Source organism: Falco rusticolus, chromosome 1 (genome assembly GCF_015220075.1).
Source record: "Falco rusticolus isolate bFalRus1 chromosome 1, bFalRus1.pri, whole genome shotgun sequence".
Classification (NCBI taxonomy): domain Eukaryota; kingdom Metazoa; phylum Chordata; class Aves; order Falconiformes; family Falconidae; genus Falco; species Falco rusticolus.
In genome coordinates, this window is record NC_051187.1 from 39,554,116 (window position 1) to 39,576,451 (window position 22,336).

At 38.6% G+C, this 22,336-nt stretch overlaps 1 protein-coding gene across 1 annotated transcript in view; it reads right to left on the reverse strand.

Moving 5' to 3' along the window:
* Positions 1–22,336, reverse strand: part of PPIL2 (peptidylprolyl isomerase like 2) — a 72,240-nt gene that overhangs the window by 37,576 nt on the left and 12,328 nt on the right. Inside the window, exons 6-12 of the mRNA XM_037375553.1 lie at positions 18,387–18,438; positions 16,085–16,176; positions 14,213–14,302; positions 7,224–7,299; positions 5,642–5,802; positions 4,032–4,107; positions 2,725–2,831 (exon numbers count right to left, since the gene is read on the reverse strand). Coding sequence (XP_037231450.1) covers positions 2,725–2,831; positions 4,032–4,107; positions 5,642–5,802; positions 7,224–7,299; positions 14,213–14,302; positions 16,085–16,176; positions 18,387–18,438 — 654 coding nt within the window. The remainder of the gene's footprint in view (positions 1–2,724; positions 2,832–4,031; positions 4,108–5,641; positions 5,803–7,223; positions 7,300–14,212; positions 14,303–16,084; positions 16,177–18,386; positions 18,439–22,336) is intronic.

The window sequence follows — 22,336 nt, forward strand, 5'->3', positions numbered from 1 at the left end:
AGCACAGGATATCACTCAGCAGTTGAAAAAAAAGGAGCCTGTGGTCAGGTCAAGACATCAACCAGGCAGGCAGTGTTCAGTCTTTAAAAACAGAAGCTAAGCACCATGTAATATGGCTTATAAATCACATACTTACTCCTGCAGTTGCACTGCTTGAGAGAGTAGATGTATGAACTCCCCAAATCACACATATTTTGCCTGAATTCAAACAGCAACGACAGGTTGTCTACCAGCTCTCTCATTCACTCAAGTAGCACAGATTTGTGTGTTGAATCCAGGTGTCCCAAATCTGCTGGTATCTCAGAGCATATCAATACAGTGCTTTTGGCTGAAATTTGTTGTTCCATTTCTTTCTGAAAAGTTGGGGTACTACCCATGCCAAATACGTTGAAAAAAATCACAAAGGCTGAAAAGTGAGGCACCAAAAAGCTTGTGCAACATTAATTTGGGCAAGCGATATGATACAGTCCAGGTCCCTCATGACTGCATTCAGGCACCTTACCCACATTCTATACTTCTGCAGGAAACCCAAATCCTGCCAATAAACCATTTCACTACATAGTTGCAAAGAGCTCCCAGAACTGGTTCAGCTTGTGCACTGAATAAGCCAGGAGAGCTGATAAAAAAAACTCAGCAAGTGATTAATTAAGACTATTACCATGCATATTCACAAGCAGGATCAACTGGAAGCGTTTAGAAAGGCTTGATCTTGGCACTTCCCCATTTTCTGTCTGTCTTTGCAATCTCAATAGATCTCAATTGCTCATCTGTGTATATGTTTGTGATCTATGTGTGTTGCTTGTTTGTAAGATGTTTGCTCTGTCTGCACCCAGCTACCTCATGTGCCTAACCTCGGTGTGATTCAGGAAACCCAAAGTTAGAAGCACAGACTCCTTATATAGTAAAGGGAGAAAAACAAGTGCCTCCCGGAAGAACTGATTTAATAGACCTAGGATGATGACCTGAAGTGGCTGTTGTGAAAAATTCCTTAAAGCTGCAAGTTTTTCCTTCTTATTCTAAAAATACATCTTTTTCCTCTCCGCAGTGCCAAAGGTTTGCTTAATTCACATATTTAATCAACACAAAGAAATGAAAGAAACAGATGGCTAGAGGCCAGTGATCAAGCAGGTCTAGTCGTGCAAAACAGTGCACACTTCCCATGTGTACATGAGGAAACAGTGCGTGTGAGAGGGAGACCAACAGCAATTCATCTGGAAACACAATGCATATCATACAGGAAGTTTATAATGGGCAACTGAGACTGTGTCCTCAGGACTGAGTGACACTGGTCACACACACGGCCAAAAAACCCACGCCGGTAAGAATAGCTGCAGTCAGCCTGCATTAGCCAGGAGCCAGTTTGAGAACATATGGCAAAACAAATGATTCAGTGCAATCTGCTCATTCTGCTGCTTCCCCCAAATATTGCTGTACTAACATCCTCTGCTTTTTGCCTTATTACACAGTGTTACTATTTAAGAGCATGGAAAACACCTGTAGGGATGACAGGGACCTAAAGAATTACTAGCATGCTAGGCTGCTGTGGAGATTCTCATACTGTTCCCATAGATTAGCTTGAAATGATTACACTTTGCTTACTCCTTATTCGTGCAAGGGAAAGGAAGTGAAGGGAAAGCTAGCAGGCTTGCCCTGTTTTCTCCTTATTCTTTCTCTCAGGCAAAAGAGGATGCATTCTCCCAGTGCATCTCTGGCTTTCACACCAGGCACCCCAGACCTCAGCCAGCACCACTATCCTTAAATACTGTGAGGGTCACAAGCAAAAGTTCTACCATTTCAACCCTTATTCATATCCTTCAACTTCCTAAACATCTACCTTCAGGCCTATAATCTCCCGAGATAAAAATCCCAGTAAACAACGGAAGGTCTGGGCTTTCTGCATTGAAAACTTCTTTCCTTTTATAGATGTTGGTGTACAAATAAATAAGCAAGCACACTACCAAGCAGTGACGTCAGACACCAGTGTTGCCACAACTCATCTGTCTCTCCTAAGTCTTGCCATGTTTATTATTTTAAGTGTGACAGATTTCCCCCAGAATCAGACTGTACTGACTATAAAAAAACTCTTGTCTGTTGTTTTTCGAATGTTTACCTCTTAATGGCAAAGGTACGATGTTTGAAAACTTGAACCTTAAAAACTGAGACAGCAGGAAGTAAAAAACATATCCTAGGGTTTTCATTTAGGTTTGTTGTGCAAAGCTCAGGATTTAGAAGCAAATTAACCATTTCTGGGGATCTTAACTTCACGTACTCAGGCTGACATACTGCTCTCAGTTTCACTGAGGTTCTTTTCCTGGTTCTGCCAGTAACCTGCTGTGTAACCTTGGGTTATTCTTTCTTCTCTTTGCTCTTTTTTTCTCTCTCTATCTTCCTTGTAATTGTTTCAGTCAGTATAATCCTGACCCTTTGAAGCTTTAAACATGTACCTGGACACATTGTTAAGTAGTCCACTAAAATGTATGGGACTACTCACAGAAAATATTTATACATATACTAGTATAAAATATAAAATCATATATATACATTTTACAATGGAGTTTTGTGTATGTCTTAAAACACACCAAAACAACTGAAAGGTGATTATTTATCTGTACGTATTACAACTACACACAATTCCTTTCTTTGGACAACCTTTCTTTGGTTTCCATTGGCAGCTCCTATTCTGTTTGTTATCTAGAGACATTTGTCTTATGGGGTACACAGTACCATATCACAGTGCAGCTCCAAGTTGAGGTCTCCTTTATTAGTGTGAAGTCGCACATAGCCCTTCTTCTTCACATATTTGTATCTCACAATATCTTCTTCAATAGCAGCTGTATCAAAGCGAAAGACAATAATTAGTTCTCTGGAAGCTTACTCATTGATCTTTAGAAATCATCAGAAAACAAACTGCTAGATTCTGCTGTTTGACCTCTTCCCCTGGGGTGCTGGGTCTTCAAGGATTGTACTCTGCAATTTGTCTACGATAACCTCACATTAATCTCTGTGCAAAACACTTTCCATTATAGAAAGCCAACAACTGCGAGAGCCAACAATATCATCTATATTTTTAAGTCACAGAAACATTCAATATTACAAACTGTAATTTTCAAGTAATGTCGACCAACTGTAAATGTTACTTTGAAACCAAATGGTTTCTTGTCAAACTTGGAAGCCAAGCAGGTAGTCATCAGTCAACCACAAATTGCTGGCCTATGAGGACCTACCCAGTTCTGAAAACAAATTAAGCTGGTACTGGAAACATTACTGGAAAGTCAAACCAAAAGATCAATCTAGGATGTTTCCACTTCCGTTTTGTCAAAATGTCCAGTTAGTAAGATATTTTCAACACTCAAAGAGTCACCTGCAAATCACTGTAATACACCAAGCAAAGGAACTGAACTTGGTAAATGTAGTTTTAGCAATGTATTCAATCTTTGCCTAACATACTTCTAAATTTTAGTGCCAAAAGCCAGACTTTTCAACTGGGAATACTAATCGCCCAGCTATTTAATCAATATTCACATTAAATAAATTCTATACATTTGTGTTTAGGTTGGAGAACAAAAGGAAAATTTGATTGTACTAAAATGCATTTTTATCTAACCTTGAAAAGCAGTAAACCAAAAGTTATCAACTTAAAATTTGCTGTTATCCTAACCAACAGGTTAGACCAAAAAGGTGGGCAAGATTTTGTATGCTATTTAAGAAGAGATTACACTTCATTCCTAACTTACATAAGTGGATATCCCATTTTGTGTCCCTGAGCACAGAAAACAACTCATCAATTTCAGTTCCACATAAGTTACTGCCATTCAAAGCTGAACTTAATTCATTATTTCTCCATTATTCTCAGCATGAGCTCACTGGAAAGTAAGGATATTATCTGCTCAGGGAATACATTTCCATGGCATCAGTACTGACCAATTAATTACCACTGCATTCCTTCAGTCCTCATAAATGTATGTGTGCTAGGGAGCACACTTTAAAACTAGAAAGTAAATAAACAGCTTGTAGGTAGGTAGCTCTCGTACCTGCTTCGTGGGTAGTTTCAGGCACCATTGCAGTGGAGGTGAAAGAAGCACTTACTGCTCCAGTGGAATAGTGAGCCTGTTCGCAGAGGAAAAAGCAAAATACGTTAGATCTTAGAATTTATCTACTAAAGTTACAATACAAGCACTAGAAGCACACAAACGTCATCCTTCTGAAGGTAGATTTTCTGCTCTAGCTCCTATAGAAAGGAAAAAACAAACAAACACATGATGCAGTGATAATTCTCCATCTGTAACCCATAACATTTGCTCCATTGAAATTCTAGTTAAGGCTGCCCATGCACTAAGCTGAAGGGGCTTATTGCTTCCACTATGGTTTAATATGTCATTATGCAAACATTCTATTATGAGAATTTCTTTGTATGTCCACAGGTGGAGGTATGAAGGATGTATGGCTGGCAAGACATCTGTAAAATTCCCCAACGTTGCTGAGTAAGTAAGTGGAAGGAAAATCCACAGTGAACCACAGAGATACTGTGGGGGAAAGCAAACCACCACCCCTCCCCACACATGGCCCTTCTGTGTATAGAGGCACTGTCCCATGGTTCCCAATATCTATTTTGAGCTGTGTAATTCTCCTGCAGAAAGGAAATGTGAACATCACACATGGATTTTGTTGTAAATGACAAAGTGGCTCTGGGGCAATGCATGTAAAGAATACAGGTCAGGCCAACGCTCCACCCATAAGGTTACTATGCAAGTTTACAGTTATGCCCATCCACACCATTAGCTGACAAGCTGACTTTCCAACATGTGCAGAGGTCATTGTTGTCTCTCACCTCTCTTTTTTCTTCCTACATCTCTTGTTTTATTATAACACTATGATGCCTTGAAAAAGGGGCAAATGTGATCCTACTCCTTGGTCGCATACACTCCCTACTCTGCCACTAAGCCTCCTCATTAAAAGCTGTATGCTGCGTTGCTATTCGTTTTCATGTAAGTGCAAACAAAGCACGAAGACACATACACCCCAGAATTATTAAAGAGAAGAATGCTCTCTCTTTCCCATTTCAAACAGCCTTTGATGTAGGAAATCTAGATGCAGATGAATTGTTTCTCTTGACAACCATGAACACACAGTAACATGCACCTGGAAGAACATCCTTTAAAATATTCCACTAAAAATCCTGCATTCCAGTGGAAAAAAATAATGGAGAGGCAGCTGTGGATGCTATATATATTTGCCCCCACCAGAAATTATTCACTTGCACTGCCCTTAAGGTGTGCTTTCTCTGCCAATAACTGCAGGAAGCAGAGATAAACAAATTCAAAGCGAGTGATTATAACCTGGGGAAAAAAGGTTCTGCCAATATATACATCATAACCACATCATAAAGATTCTTCCTTCTTATTGTCTCCATTTCTAAAATGTTTAGGTTCATTTACAATGATTTAACAAAGAGAAACTCACTGACACATACAATGTATTTCTAAAGAATCCCAATATGATACTCATATTCTCATTTATGACAAATTTCCATGTAACAGAAGAAGCAGTATCTGTTTATACTGCAATATGGCCTCCAAGATGGTAAACATCTATTACCATTCTTGAAGAAGTCAGTGCCAAACTACAAATTAAGTCAACTTACTGCATTCAGCTTATCCACTTTCTTCTTTTCAGGAGCCTTCATAGTAGCTGCTAGAATATCATCGCCTTTGAATTCCTTATAAAGCTCCAGTAAAGTCTCTCGGGTCTCCGTATTTGTATTTTTCAAATAGTAAGACGGGTCTAATTTTGCTTTTTCTTCATCTAGGTAAAACAAAGTTAAAACCTTCAGAATTAAAAGAATTTTATTTTGTTCTTCAGTTTATTACATATCTAGTTACACAAAAATCTTCCAGATATTATTTCTACTTTTTTCCACTAAAAAGGTCTAGTAACTATATTTATTCCTGTAGAGACAGTAACAAATAGCAATGCATAACATTAATAACAGTATAACTTGAAATATAGCACAATAAATGCTGATATGATGAAGTATAACAAAAGAAAAAAATAACTTCAAGTCAGCTACTGTAAAAATTTCTTTGAAACAACTAGAAATTATCTAAGTTCATGCAAATCTTGTAAAATATTTATAGAACAATAAAGACAAAATCATGTTGGGTACAATATAAACTGCTGTCCCTTGTCTCCTGACTGAATGGCCAGGCCTATGATGCAAAAATCCCAATATCAGATCTTTAGTGTGATACCAAAGGGAGGAAGCTGGTGGACTGAATTGTTTAATTTGGACTGGACAGGTTAATTTTTTTTACATTTGATTCATTTAATTTCTTTATTTTTAAAAGTTTCACTTGTTCTCTGTCTCGGTATGTCTGCTACTTGCTGGATATTAATTATTCCACATCTGATATAATACCCACTTATTTTTAGTGGGTAAATAGAAAGAGATGCTGGCTTGCAGAACTGGGGGTGGGGGGGTGGGGGGTGGAGAAGCATAAGACAACCCAGAAAAACACACCATACTTAGAATCAGCAACTAAACCTCATTCAAACCAGTTCTAAAAGAAACCATAAGGGCAAAGGGCAGATGTTTTTTCCTTTAGCAATTTAATATTAGCAGATACTACTAAGCATTTAGCTATCACAAAAATCACAGAAGAACTGAGAAGCAAATTTCTTAGATATCTAGAAAAAAAAAGGCATTTCATTTTTTATTATTAAAATAATTTGGAGACTATTTTAGAAAAATCTGTATCAGTCTTTAACTTGGAAGATGTCTACTGTTACCCAGACAGAAGGATGGGCAATCCATTAGCGGTAGACATGAAAGACAGCCTAGCAGACAGGTATGAAAAGATGTAGGTTTTTCCTTGTCTTGGTTCTGGCACAAAGCTAATGGACCTTCTGGTAAATTATTTTCCCTCCTCTTCTCACCTCTCTCTCATCTACCTACTCTCAAAGGATATGTAAAGCTTTCTGTGTTTGCACAGCACTCAACAGAGACAGTTAATGATTTCTCAAAGAATCATGTCTTTGTTTCAAAATTTGTCAACACCTTTTGATGTGAAAGGGACAGTTTCAACAAGTTATTCGTGTTTCCAAGAAGATTTCAAAGCCACCACTAGCCACTGAGGGATGTCCTTCCAGAAAACTGTCAATTCCGTAACATCGTATTTAGAATTTGCATGTTTGGTTTTCTCAGCCTACCTTCAATTCATCCTTACCTGGATCAATTACTTTGATATTGTTCTTAACATGAAAGAAGTTTGAGACATTGAACTTATCCAGGTTTGTTGGATCCTAAAAATAATAATTAAAAACCCAAGTATCAGAGAGCTTGGTAGGCACCCATTCCACGCAAGAGACGCTACCATAATAAATGAATAGGGAGAGACAGAATAACTTCCATATTCCTCAAACCACAGAAAGATGAAAAAAATATAAAGCAATCAATCCCAACCGAAATCAGCAATGAATCTGTTCACAGTAGGCTCCTTAGGGATCTGGAATTTAGTCCCAAACATAATATTACATATATTTAGCCTACAGAAGTTACTAACAATTAAGCTGAGTCTACCCTATCCTAGTGACGAGAAAGAATGAGGAGCTGCAATCCCGATTCTTTCCTTCGTTCTGTGGTTTGGTCTAAGACCTATGCAAATCCACATTTGCTATCTCCTCCTTACAGTGTGCCTGATTTGCACGTGCTCTGTGAACTTTTGCAATGCATTTCAAAACACAAGTAAACCTCAGAGCAAGTCTTTGCAGTCAGAACGGTTTTGATTTTTTTTTTCACTAGTGAAATCTGTGCTTACAGAATTACATTTAAAAAGAAAACCTAATAATTAAAAAAAAGCAATAAAAAGTGGTGTTAATGAAAACTCCATTTGGTGACCAGTCAAGGAAAACAGCAAAACCACACAGTCCATTAACATTAACTAGAGAGAGTCTTTATACTATCTCTAGGCAACTTTCTGCGTAACTTTGACCTTCTGTTAGAGAGTGAGACAAGGAATGCCTACTGGTGATCTAGGTTACATTATACTATTATTAAACAGTCCTTAATCCTGTTGTTACGATGACCTCAAGGTTTTCTCCTCAAGCTCCTCTGCAGCCCAGAAAGGTCAAAACATCAGCCTAGGACACCCAGTCACTACTGGAAATTCCATCCTACAGAAAACAATTCAAAATCTAAAATACCAAAGTACCTTAATAATACACAATAGCTTCAAGTTCAGGTTAAAAATAATGCAATATATTATGCAAAGAACTATGACACTGACATGAATAGTATTATCCCAAGTAAATTTAACGAAGCTTCCCAGACAGCCGCTGTTGGTAAGAAGTTCCAACAATTCTCTTTCTGCTAAAAGTAACGGTTAATACAAGCAGAGCTGGTAGCTCTGTCATTTATTAAATGATCTAATTATGCATTTTATTCATCCCTGAAATGGTACGCTTCCACCAGAGAGTGCATTTTTAGTTTTACTGCTGTAGTAAAACCAAAACACATTTATGAAATCAAGCTGTGTGATTTTGCACCTAATGATGACCTCTTGGCTTTCTGCTGTCCCCTTTCCCAATCACTGTACAATCATTTCCTATTGTTTCCTGCCCACTATACCCCTCCGAGCTTCATCAAGACATAGACTGCCAAAAAAATAAAAGGTATTTTAACTTTAATATCTTGCATTAGAAACAGATAATCTTTAAATAAAAATACCAAGGAATAGGAAATTTGGACCTGTTTTTTAACCATTTTGTATCCTCTTGACACATCATGACTATTAAAAAACCCCTCATATTTGATATTTTCCTGAGAGCTGAGCTCTGAAAACTATCTCAAGTTTTATTCCATTTGGGTTTTTCCTATTATTTTCCAGTTTCACCTACTTAGGGAAAGAGCTTCAATTCATTAATTTTAAGCACCATACACATAACTCCCCCAAAAAAGCAGGTTAAACCCAGCGCAGTTTTAGACTGTGTGATTTCTTTGAGGCCTGATTATTCCTTTACCATTTGGTCAGTCATGCCACATCCCTAATTATCTTCAGGACTGTTACCTTCATATGCGTCCCATGTCCCAGCACATCACTCCTTTACCAGCCACTCTACAGGTGCACTGGTGCAGGATTTGCCCTCAAAGAGCCCTCACCCACAACCGAGAGGAAATCTGCTCTGACCTTCTGTTACACAAAGAGCAAACAAGGAATAGCTGAGGAGTGAAATATCAATTAACAGTGTGCAGCTCAGCTAACTCCAACTTAGCTCATTAGTTATGCTTCCTGCCACAAATGCCAACGGTGTTTAACAGCTTGTCAGGAACCATGTCTTGTCTATGGCTGATTAGGTTATACAGAAACAATAAAATTGACATACGGAAGCACATAACAGTATGAGCCTTTTTTTTTCCTTTAATGGCAGCAAACCTGTTTGCATTCTAACCAGACAAATTTTTTTTGGTCTATTTATTTCTCCCGGGAACTTTCCCCTCCATTTCTGTGGTGCAAAGCAGATGCATTTGTTAGCATGCCCCTACCAGGGAAGGCTCTCAGCAGGCTGCCTGCGCCTATTACCACTGGCACAGCAGGACTGGCAGCGTTTATTACAATTCTTCCAGCAAAGAGGAACAGACCGCCTCTGCTTTACCTGCAAGCACTGCTGTTGAGCACAGCCACACTCCTCACCAACTACCCTCCCCTGCCGGCACACAGCCCAGCAAAAGCTTCTAAGAGTTTCCAGAGCTGGAGTAATTTCTGCTGTATCTTCACAAATCTGAGAGCTGTGGTTTCTGCTTTGTGAACAGACACAGTGGAGGATGAAGAATTGACAGGGGGCTAAAGGGGAAATTGTTCTTAGCTCCTCTGAACACTCCCTACCAAACAGGATGTGAAAACAAGGCATTGCAGCATTCTTACTTTGCTCTCCTCAGGACCCTCTCACACTATTGTGATGAGAAGAAGTCTACCAGTCTGTCAGAGCCCACCACCGTGTCCAGCAAAGCACTACCTGATCCAGTCCCTCTCTGTGCATCTCAGGCTGGGGCAGGCACCTGTTTCAGCCTGGCCACCCTTATGAGGGAATCCAGATTATACTTAAATATTTATGTGTTTGCTATTAAGTTCCACATCATTGCACAAAGAATAAATTGCAAAATACATGATTGAAACCCACACAGAGTTTACAGTAACACTAATTAATAATAATTTCTACCAGATTGTTGACGAAAATTTGTCACAAAGATTAAATGGTGGACAGCAGACCTTGAGATCTAACAGTGAATTACACTCCCCAAAAAATTTACTTGGAAGGTAACTTCCGATTAGTTTAAACACTTAGACTGCAAACTAACTGAAAACCTGTGAAGCACAGGACTGAAAGAATCACCTAGTTCTGAATCATAGTCTAATGCAATCTTACTACGTCAAAACTCTTTCAAAGCTGTACTGAATCCTACCTTTAAAACAACTGCAAAGTGAAATGATGAACAGCAACATACCAGAATGGGAAGCAGAAAAGGGAGGTAAGAACACTGCAAATAAGCTTCCACAACACCAGACTTTCTATTATAGATACCCTGTTCCCACAGACCTCTAAATGCTTTACATCATACCTTACCCATTAAGTATAACTAATAAATCTGGAAGTACTTGAGCTGCCTGTCAGCTGGCTGCACATTCATGACACTTGCAAGGGATGCTAAGTTTGGTTGAGTTGATCATCATTCAAGGTAAAGAGAATACAAGTGGGTTTAGAGTTATGAGAAACACAGACAAAATACAACAGCAATATTCCATTTAGAAGAGAGATGAACCAGTAAAATTGAGAGAAAAATTATCTGAAATAATGATAAACTGTAAGAGGAAAGAAACTTGGAAAAAAGTAACACCTGAACTATAGAAGATGGAAAGCTTGACTCGAGTTTGTGGTAAGATCACACAGTTAAGAAAAGGAAATTTCAACTTGAGAGTAAAAAGCTACAGTCTACAAAAATCCAGTTATACTAAGACTGCTGGTGTCTAGGAAGGGTTTCATACAGAATAAAGTCATGTGTATTTCTGTTGTTATCAGCAAGATATTAAACCAGAACCTATGACATCTTTTGCCTGAATAACTACATTCCAGTTTTAGTAATGTACCTTGCACACCATGATATGGTATTATTCTTTACCTCCTGCCCGAGGGGCTGGATAATATTGCCATATGTCGATGAAAAACTGCCATGCTCTACCCCAGGACATTTGCATTTCAACAGGGAAAAAAACAATTTCTGTATATGTAAGTGCAGGAAGCACTGTAGATGCTTTTACAAAGAGAAGCACATCATAGATCTAAGACAGTGTTATTAACAACTAAAGTTGTGGTGTTTTTTTTTAACATCAGATTAAAAATAATTTGTCCTTTTTAACAAGTGAACTTAATAGCAATAGGACACAAATAACTATCCCTAAAATCAAAGTGACCAGCTGAGATGGTGCTCACCAGAAAAAAATAACAGGGATGGATTATGATTAGTGTTTGAATAATGTGTAGCACTGAGAGCAGAACAAAGAATTTTATGCAACTCTCTTCTGGAAAGAGCAAATATTTTTGGTTTTGTTTTTAATTATATACATTAGAGGAGAGAGGTCAAGTTTGAGGTCAACTCCCATTATGGTTAAAGAACACCCCTAGCAGCTGTATGATTGCCCTTTATGTATCAATACAGAAAAATGTGATCATACAAATAATCTGCAAACATGCATTATTCAGATTTTCCATTTATCTTGTTTTATTTCACTAACAAACACAGGTACCTCATCTGCTTCCTAGGACATTCAGAGTCAGCCTCTGGAAACGCTATTTTCTATTGATAAACACAGCTATTACAGACAGTCCTATTCAGCTGTTATTTGCAAAGCGAAGAATGTTTTTCATAGCAACTTCCTTTATATCTACCTTTTTGCCAAACAGCAGGGTTGGTGTTACTAACTCACTCTCCATTCTAGCTCTCTCAGTTACCACAGTACTCAATTTACACAGGGGAATGGGAAAACAATGAAGTGATAAATTTCAACACAGAATTGAAAAGTTTTTAAGAGAAGCAGGATTCGGGATAGAGGTCTAGATCGACAAATTGAAACACAACAGATTGCAGTTATGAACTCTGGCTAAGAAACAAAGCCACAGGTGGTAGAGCTTGGCAGTGTGAAGCCACCACACTGCCTGCAGTGCTGTCAACAAGAGAGCTTGTAGAGGAGACTTTGGTCTGACTTTCTACAATTTACATGAAGAAAATACTATGAGAAAATAACGAGATTCCTATACCACATATACACGAGCAATTTTAATACCAGGCTAGTCATACCACTTCAGGTTGCATTCTGCCCTCAACAAAACAAGTCAGGGTAGGGCAGCATTTGAATAGGACAAATCAAGGCATACTTGCGAGCTTGCAGTGGGTGTTATGCAATGCATTAAATGGCTCTTACTTCTCATTCAATATCCCGAAGCCATTTTAGCTTGTTTGTTGAAAATCCTTTCTTGAAAAAAAAATCTTTACAAACTAATTGAGTGAAGGGTCAAACTTCAGCTGGCAAACAGCATTCAGATGGTCAAGATCTATTCCAGTCCAGTCCTAAGATGGGGGTATCTCTGCTGTTTCTAAACTTGAGAAGAGTATATCACAAGACTGTACACTAGAGAAGTTAGGAACAATCCATAATGAGTTGTTTACTTAAGGGGAACAAATCTATTCATGCATTATGAATGTCATCCTAAATGGACGTGAGAGGTAAAGGCAGCGTATGGCTGTGACCTCCACGTAGCTGCCAGGATGACTGCACCAGTGACAACTATCATAATCTATTTAGTTTCTTTTAACAGACATATTCCTCCAAGCAAGATAGAAACCCAACATGTCAAGAACAGAATGAAAATGAAAAATATTCATAAAAATCCACATCGGCAGCATCTACATTGCTAGCTATTGCATTTTGAGATTTAGGGGACTATAGCATCTGTTTGCTTTTATGAAAAATCAAAGCTAGGCAGGCATATAACAGGAACCCACTCTTGATACATATATTCAATTCCAAACCTACAAAACATAACAAAATAATTTTAAATGACTGCACATTTCAATTATTTGGTCAAAATTATTTGGTTTTCTATACTGATGCACAGAAACATTTTTAGTCACTCATGTTGTTCTTTTTCACCATTCCAAATCCATTAGCAACCATGCAGCTATGTTCAAATAACATTCTGTTGGGAGCTTTCAATCTGAAAAAACTATGTTTTTTCCTTCCACTGGATTAAAAACATTTTACTTTGTTGCATTAGCTTGAACAGCCAAAAGCCCAATAGAATAGAGGAAAAATAATTATAAACATGCTGTTCAGCACTGGGGAGCAGGGAGGAAGGGATATATTTAATTTAAATGTAGACAAAAATAAAAAATATTTTTCTATTTGAATTAGACTGTATTAGTCTTGGTTAGTGGCAATTAACTGTTATGAGATGCACAGTAACTCATGAATCCAATAATAAAGATCCTTGCATCTTTCCTCCTCTAATTTGAAATCATGCAAGCTTAAAAATGCCTACTTTTAAACAAAAGTTACATTTTTTTATACTAGACTTCACCTGTAAATAACTTCTTTACACTCTGACATTTACAATGCTGTTTTAATTCAGGTTTTTATTCTGCTAAAATTAGTAAAAGACCAACATTACTATCTAGTCAGAAGAAAACCATTCTAAGCAAGCATTTGAAAGAAAATGCTCTGGTTTGCTGCTTATTTTACTCTACATTTAGAGAAACTTTCTATAAAAATGCTTTTGTGAAGCTCTGAGTCTTTTAGGCATCTTCAAAAGAGCAAGATGGACAATCAGCTTCAGTCTTCATGTAACATCTTCAAATTTTTACATGGCATCTTTTTTTCCCCCCTTTCTTGCTCTCTCCATTTACAAAGTTGAACAATCTGCCTATCTACAAGGGACACAATCACTGTAGATTTGTCAAGCTCTAAGTTATATGGCATCTTTGTGGCTCATCTGGATAACACAGGAAATACAGCTGTTTCCCCTCTACCCATCTCCAAGATACATATACAGACAATGTTTCCCTGTTCAATTATTCTAGATTCCTGCTGTAACAGTGCACATAGCAACATTTCATCCTCTGCAAAAAAGCTGTATAGAAAGACATGTAACAGAGAGAAAAGTTTACCTGCAGTGTCACAATGTCTTGCCGAGTGAAGGGCTCATCTGTCAAAAGATCCTTGTAGCTCTTTGGTTTTATGTTCAGCTGCTCAACTGCCTAACAGCCAGGCAAAAGACAGATATTAAAAGTTGGAGTCTAATGTGTAAATATTATAAGTAAATAAGTGATACCAATAAAACCTTAAGTACGAATGATAAAGAAAACAATCTCACTCTCCACTCTCAACTGGCAGCTGCAGTACTTTCATTGTGCACTTGAAGAGATGGGAAGTTTTTGATTTCATCCTTACAAAACTTGAAGTTTTGTGTGTTTGGTTTTTGTTTTGTTTTTTTAAAGAACCTTGCAGTCTCCATTCCACAGTTATGCGTATCATTTTAACCAAATTCATCATAAAAGTACTGCCAAAAAAATTTTAAAAAATCGTGCTTGCTGTTTTCTAATTTAAGTATTTTACAGATGTGTAAGACAGGCAGCTTTAACAATGGGTATGTATCTCCCCCACTGTCAGCACCCCTCAGAGAGACACATGTGTTCCAGGCCAGCTCGTACAACAGCAGAACTACATTAGCCCCTCACACACCGTCCACCTTGACTCCTGCACCTAGCCTGCAGCAACACTTCTGTTCACCTGAGAAAATTCAATGATGCTCAAATAAAGCAGCAGCATGTTATTTCATAGTGAGAATCAACATGGAATAAATGCTTTATCATTCTGAACAAATATATCGTACGAAGAGCTGACTACGGACATCTACCTGCTGAATCTGTCTTAGTCACCCAAATGTCCTCTAGTCTCCTCAGATGAAAGTGCTAATATTTTTGTAGTACCTCCAGAAGACTGTAAATTAATTCTGTGCTTACAACAAACTGATAAAGGCTATTGCTTCAAGTGGTACACTACATGAGAAACACCCTCTTGGCACATCTTGTTTGGGAAGCCCAGTACTATAAATTGTAGCAAACGAGCAATAGTTCCACAATATCAACAAGCATTTAACAAAGACTACTCTTAAACTCATTCTTCCCTTTAACCACAGCCATCAAAGCATCATGCTTCCAGAAGGAACAGAAAATACTTTCTATTTTAACCTAATCTTCACTGTTCTCACCGCTGGAATGAAGACAGTTCAACTACAACAGAGTAAGTTTTCAAAAATGTGATGAATCTAGCATTTTCCTTGATTGCAATGGTTTCAGCTTGTTCCCCTCTCAGTATCTTAAGTCCTACTGGAATTTCCCATCAACAGATTTCAGAAAGCAGATGTTTCAGTGTTCAGACTTTTTAGGACACAGATATGGATCCATTAATTGAAGGATTTATTTGCTACTGAACAATAAATAAACCTTGCTTTTACAGTAATGATTACCCAAACAAGTGACAACTAAAATTCCACCTGCATTCACAAATATGTTCACAAAACACAAACAAAAATGCAGTTCAAGTGTCCATTAAGGCATTCTCTCTGCTCTTTCCCTAGCTTCAATTAAAACACTGGTTTTTATTCATTGATATGAACAGAAATGAGGTAATTTGTGTTTCAGTGATGACTGTATCAGAAAGAAGACAACAGAAAATTTGTCTGTTAATTCAACTGAGGAGCATGTAAAAGTTACTTATTTTGGTATACAAGACTCAGTGCACACAGATTAACTTAGGAAAAGGTTTTAAAAGTATATTTTAAATCATATTCTTATGTTGTTCTTGTTTTGAGGGCAAAAGCTGGACAACAATTTGTGAAGTCGCTTCATCTCCTTGTACTTCAATTTCTCTGCCTGTGAAACAAGAATAAAACTTACCTATCTTTCTAAGGTATTTTGTGATCTTGAATGAAATGCATCAAGTATAAAAATAATAACGAAATACAACAGAAAACCTACCTCATAGGCAAACACATTTCCAGTTGTCTTGATGGCCACAATATGGGAGTTATTGGTAAATACAGTAAACAGCACTGGACAGTGGTATTTACCTGATGTAGGGGAAAAATGTTTAAATTTTGCATTAAGTCCTTGCAACTGTTTTGAAATAGCTAGTTTCTGTTATCTCTGTGAAGGTTGTTTACATTAATTTTTAATATAAAATGTAACTTCAGTGTGTATTTAATGGTGTTCTAACCAGGCTTTGATTCTTCAGGGCCAAACAGAAAAAGTACTGCTTAAGAGAATTATAAGGCAGGCAATGAAAATGACGTTTTGAAATCTACTGCCTTCAATCCCCCAACACAGAACTTTCTCAAACTTGCCTGATACCTGTGAAGTACCACAATTTATTGTTATTGTTGTAATCAAAGCTCTATTGATAGCATGAGCCTGTACCTTGTGATATGCCCAGTGCTCTATCTTCAGTGTTGTTTCCAGGAATAAAAGTTTAGCTTATATCCTACAAAAAAGTTCACAGCAGCTGTTGTGCTTTTAGGAGAGGAGAGCATTTTGTATTCAAATATGTCAAGCAGAATGCCATTAAATCTGAACACGTTATTCAATAAGGAACCCAGCTTCTGCTCTAATCAAGCTGTGAATTTTCCCAGGAGGGTCAGCATAAATATTAAGCATGTCAACAACAAGCAAACTGACGGAAGGCAATGTACAAGGGAAAAAGAAAAATGTGTGGATGAGCTCAGCAGAAAGCAATTAGAAGAAAGTTATTAATACTTGATCAGTTTGCTAGACCTGGGTGTTTGGGTGAGATTTTTTAAAATAGGTTGGGCCTATTTTGTTCTTTTCTACCTAATTACCACGTGAAAATCAAAACCAGCAGGGACACCAGGACCGACTGCTCACAGCACCTGCAAAGCCAGAAGAGGCAAGCACTGCAGAGCATTTACCACTAACTCACCAGCCAGAGAAGGCGCTCTGACCTCCAGCACGCAAATGCAAGTAAAAGCCAAGGACTGTTTCTGTTAATGCCACCAAACTGCTGAAGGAAAGCCACTGCCACCACAAGGGACTGGAATTCAAGAGGAAGTTTAGAAAGGGATTTTTGGAAGTGGCATCAGGATATGGCCCAACTGATGGGTACAGAAACATTCTGGCAACATACGAGGCCTCACTCCAGCTGCATAAAAAAGCAAATCACCAGGTTTTCAGCTCTAGCAAAAGCAGAGCTGCTCACTTGTTGATCTGGATAGAATGTACTCAGCTAAGGAGGTATCATTAAATGGAAGCAACTGCAACATCTGAAGGCCTTTTTTATCATATAGGTGTGAACTGAAAAGATCCTACATACGCACAACCATTCTACATGTTAAGATTTAAGGAAAAGTTTGCTGATAGAAATGCAACATTTTACTCTTGCTCTTTAGCTGCATTTTCCCTTGATCGGTTAATGACACAGCATGCACCTTTTAAAGGAAAAGGCTTCTGAGACTGTATGGTTCCCGTCACTCCACCCCAGCATTATGAAGTAGACTTCTTTAAGGGAAGCACAATATCACAGTATCTTTCAAAAGCCTTGGCCACTGTGACTATTGATCATTTTTTAACACCCTGCACTTGAGACAGATGGAACACAAAACACAGAAGAAATCCATCAGCTGCAGAAAAGACCTTGTAGTCCATAGACTTTGGCAAGATAAGAAGACAGACACTATAGAATTTTATTCCCACTTAATCCTTGCCGCTCTCATTTCAAAGAAATCATTATCTGCCTTGTAAAAGATTAATTCATCTTCACTCTTTTATTCCTAGTATCCCCTCTTAGATAGCAGATTTTGTATCTTTAAACCCTGCAGAAATAAAACTTGAGGCTGCTGTCTTGTGTGCTGCTATTCATAAAATCCCATGTGTTCATTTAAGTCGAATTCATTTTATAAACAAAAAGTTGCCCAAAACCAAGTGAACAGCAAATATTGCCATAGGTAAGTCAGAAAAAAACTACCATATTATAGAAATCTAGCCTTTTCTGAAATTTTTCCTTCAAGTAAACAATACCTTACTGCAATAGCAGCTATAGTAAAGTGAAATTGCTGAATAATTTATAGCTCCCCAGTGTAAAGAAAACAGAAATGGAACTTTAAAGGTAAACATGTCCCTCACCAGAAGCACTTATTCTACTCAAAAAATAAAAACCATGATAGAGAACACAAACTGCCACTTTACCATGAGTAAGACAAACCAGGATTTATTAAAGCACTCATTAAGAAAAACAAAACAAAACAACACAGAAAATGACTGCACTTACCTTCACTGTTTTTAGCAAAATTCAGCTTTATAAGTGATTTGGCATCTAGTTTCTAAAGAAAATGAAACATTAAAAAAAATTAATCACAACAGAATCTAACTGTGGAAATAAAATGAAACTGCAACATCAGTGTTGGGATTTAATAGTACATAATTTATTAATAATATATTGCAAGTTGTCTGAATCATCAGAACACTGGGAACTGAAGTCTCAGCCCACAAAACCAAGGCTCACTGAACCTGAGAACTGGGAAACGTTTATTTACAGTGTTGTAGTTTGACACAGTAGAGGGCTAACCAGACTGAATAAGCTTGAGAAGTTGCACAACTGCCTCAGCACAAACTGAAAGGGGAGTCTGCATGGAAAGCTGAGAGGCAAAGATGATTACTGCTGATCAGGAGTGACAATTCAGATGGGACCTCTGATGAAAGACATAAAGCCAGAGAACCATTTTGGCAATCAAGCTTGCTACCTTTTCTGAAATGCCTGTAATTTTTCTTTTACTTCAGGAAACGTGTACCAGAGCCCACATGGTAACTAGCAATAATGAAGAGAAACAGAAGCACAAATTCTCTGGAAAGGCACTTGGGTCATGAAGGGAGTCCCAGGAGCGATCTTTGGCCGCTTAATCCCTGGGTAGCAACCCCATGGAAGAGAGAACCGAGATGGCAGCCGAGGCTGGGGAAACATTCCCCAGTTGCAGATGACACAGCAAACTAAGCTAGCTCCTGCCCTCCCATGCTGCTTCAGAATAACGTCTGTGGCATTGTTCTGCTGCCCTGTCTCTGGAGGGGTTTTCTGACATGGCAGGGGAAGAGCTACTGGGCTGGCAAACACTTCAGGACAATCAGGCTGCTCCCTCCTCACATCATTCCCTAGGACACAAAAGCTGAAAGCACATCCAAAATAACAGCAAGCCTTCAGTAACATGACAGGGCAGGCCCACGTATGCCAGTCATTTCATAGGGTCAGCATGTGATTTGGGCACATCGCTGGCATGATGGGGCATACCACAAGGGGGTCACCCCACCAGCACAGGCAGGTAGCGCTCAACTGGGGTACCCAGCTGGAGACAGTCCAGCCAAGCAAGCTGCAAGGCTGGGTCAGGATCTCAGATGTATTAAAAACACTCAATAAACCCTCTGATTGTATCAGCTGTCAGAGACAGTTTTGCTACTAAATTGATGGTTAAAAGCACAAGCCTTTTAAAAGAAACAATCAGTTCTCTTTTTGAAACATGCACCTGAACAGATTAGGGAGGTTTTTATAACCCAGACAGCAATTTATAAGCAGCTACAAGTGGAGGTCTGCCAGCCGTGGTGCCGATGCTGTTAGTTCAATCATTATGGCAAAAAGCGGTAACAAAACCATGTGAAACTAAGTCAGTGGGCTTTTTCTGCCTAATCAAAATTCATATTCTTGGTTCAGAGAGTACACGTTATGACAGCTGGACTCATTCGTTTATAGGAAGGCACTTTGCAAATTGTTTTCAGCCAACTGGCAGGTTCATTTGCTGCCAGAAATGTAACCATCTCTCTTATTTACCAGCAAGAGCAGCAATGAGGACTAGTAGGAATAAGATGGGAAATGGAAAAAAAGAGGCCAGGTTAGGTTATATATAGTTAGGAGATGGAAGACTAGTGCCACTGTTTTTCCTTAAGTGGATTCTCTTAAAAAAACCCCCAAAATCCCAACATCTGCACACTGCTGGAATACAAAGACAGCTAAGGCAATGGCAGTTTCTGAAACTAAGTGAATGCAGAGATTTATTCATTTATTTATCTTCTTACAAGAAAAAAATTGTTGAAGTGGTAGTAGGGGAACAGCAGAGCTGCCAAAACAACATATGATCCCAGACAGATCTGTTCAACGTAAACAACTGTTAACACAAAGTAGCATCCATCTGTCCACATGTTGTACAACAGCCCTAAAGTTATGTTCCAGAAAAAGCTGCTTTAGAAATACAACTGCTGGAAACATCAATAATTTGAAGAAAGGCCTTTAAACTATCTTCCTGGCAGACTTGAGCTATGCCCAAAACATACGAGCAGATCATCTTTAAACAAAAATGGAACCAGTTCCCTAAGAAACAGTTCAGCATGACTGAAGATTTATATTTACACCTTGACAGAAATTTAGTGGAAAAGGCAGACTAAACTGCTGTACAGGCCTTAAAGGTAGAAAAAGCTGGAGTAGACTGTTTCATCTGTCAATGTATGATGTATCATTAGAAGTGCTGCCAAGTCCTTGGACTCCTCTCTGTACGCAGGGAAATAGTATGGTATTTCAGGTCATATCTTTCCATAATATCGAAAAAGGTTAGTTTTCAGCATTGCTTACTCAAATGGTACATCAGCTCCCTACTAAGACCAGCATTTATAGTCTTATATGTCAACAGTAAATTAAAAAGTGAGTTTCATATAGGAGTTTAAATACATGCACTGCCTGGAGTCTCCTTCCAGGGTGAGAACTCTATACTGGAGTGCTGTATGAACATTATAAACTCTCTTGCCGCAGACTGGCCTCCTATCAAGCTTTCGATGAAGAAGTGACCTCAGCATGTCAACTCCCATCCGGAGAAGCTCTGCGCTCTGGCTCAGCCAGCAACAGCTTTGTGACCAAGCACTTCCACGGCATATCATGACAGAATTCCCACTACAGGATGTGATGTATTTATGAAAAGCAATGGAAATGGACCAAGAGTTGTATATAAGAAAGTATGTGGAGGAAATACAATTAAAGCCACATCTCAAAAATATTTTGAGAAGCTGATTGACATGTATGGCAAGACAAGAGGAGGATTTAGTGTTTTGTCAAAGGAAATCTTTGGAACACCAGAACAGCAAAACCAGGCAATGATCTGCTACAAAGGATTGCCATGGCCCACAAAGGCAGCTCAGGGCTCAAGACCAGGCTGCAGGACTGGGCAACTGCACATGGAGCAGCACAGAGGAGGGAGTCCAGCCTTCCAGTAGGTCCAGTTATGAAAGACCTACATGTTATACAGAAAACTATGAAAGAACATGATATAGGAAACCTGTATGATTTTTTTTTTCCTCTCATGTTCTTCATTTCACATGAGAACAGGGTTATCTTGCATGTGGGTGAATCTGCTTTTACTTACTCTCCAACAAAAGTCAAAGCTTTCCAAGCACTACCACACAGTTTGTTGCCATGGAAATGACCATTATGCCACAAACAGGCACCAGCGTTCACAGGAAGAGATAGCAGGAGTGAATGAGTCCTAAAAGGTGTTAAAGTACTTGTTTTCATGTATTTCTTATCATTAATAAAGTATAAGAGAGTTCAAATATTGCATACACAGCTCAAGCTCAAAACTATTTCCCACCTCAGTCTCCATGACACACACCTACCATCCAGTTTCAGCCAACCTCCAGGGAAGAAAGCAAGGAAAAAGCAATGTTTATTAAGAACACTTGATCTAATTACAATTCTAAATTCTTAAAGAAAACAAAAGGCTATGAGCATCTGCCACTTCCCCTATGCAGAAATAAGAGCTGCATATTCACTTCTAAAAATATTTTATGCAATACTGGAAAGCAGACGCATTTCACGGCACATAGTGCCAGCTGCTCCACAGCATGGAAGGGCTAAAAAAAACAAATGCAAAAACTGTGCAAGCTCTTTTCTCAGCTGACTCCTCTCTCACAGGCACACTTCCACAAAGGCAGCCAAGGCTACTTTTGGCCATGACCTACTTTCCTGCAGCAGCAAAAAGCCCCACTGCCCCGTGTGCTCTCATCTGTCAGCTGACAGCCTGCACTCGCTCCTGCGGGATCCCAAAGGGCAGCATCCTTTATTGATACCCAAAGCAGAGGTTATTACGACGCATAGGTTAGTGGGGCACTGTGGCAGCTCACAGATGAAGCATGCCGATTGTTTCGAATTAAATCATTCTCTGTCATCGCTGTGTGTCTCATGAAGATATG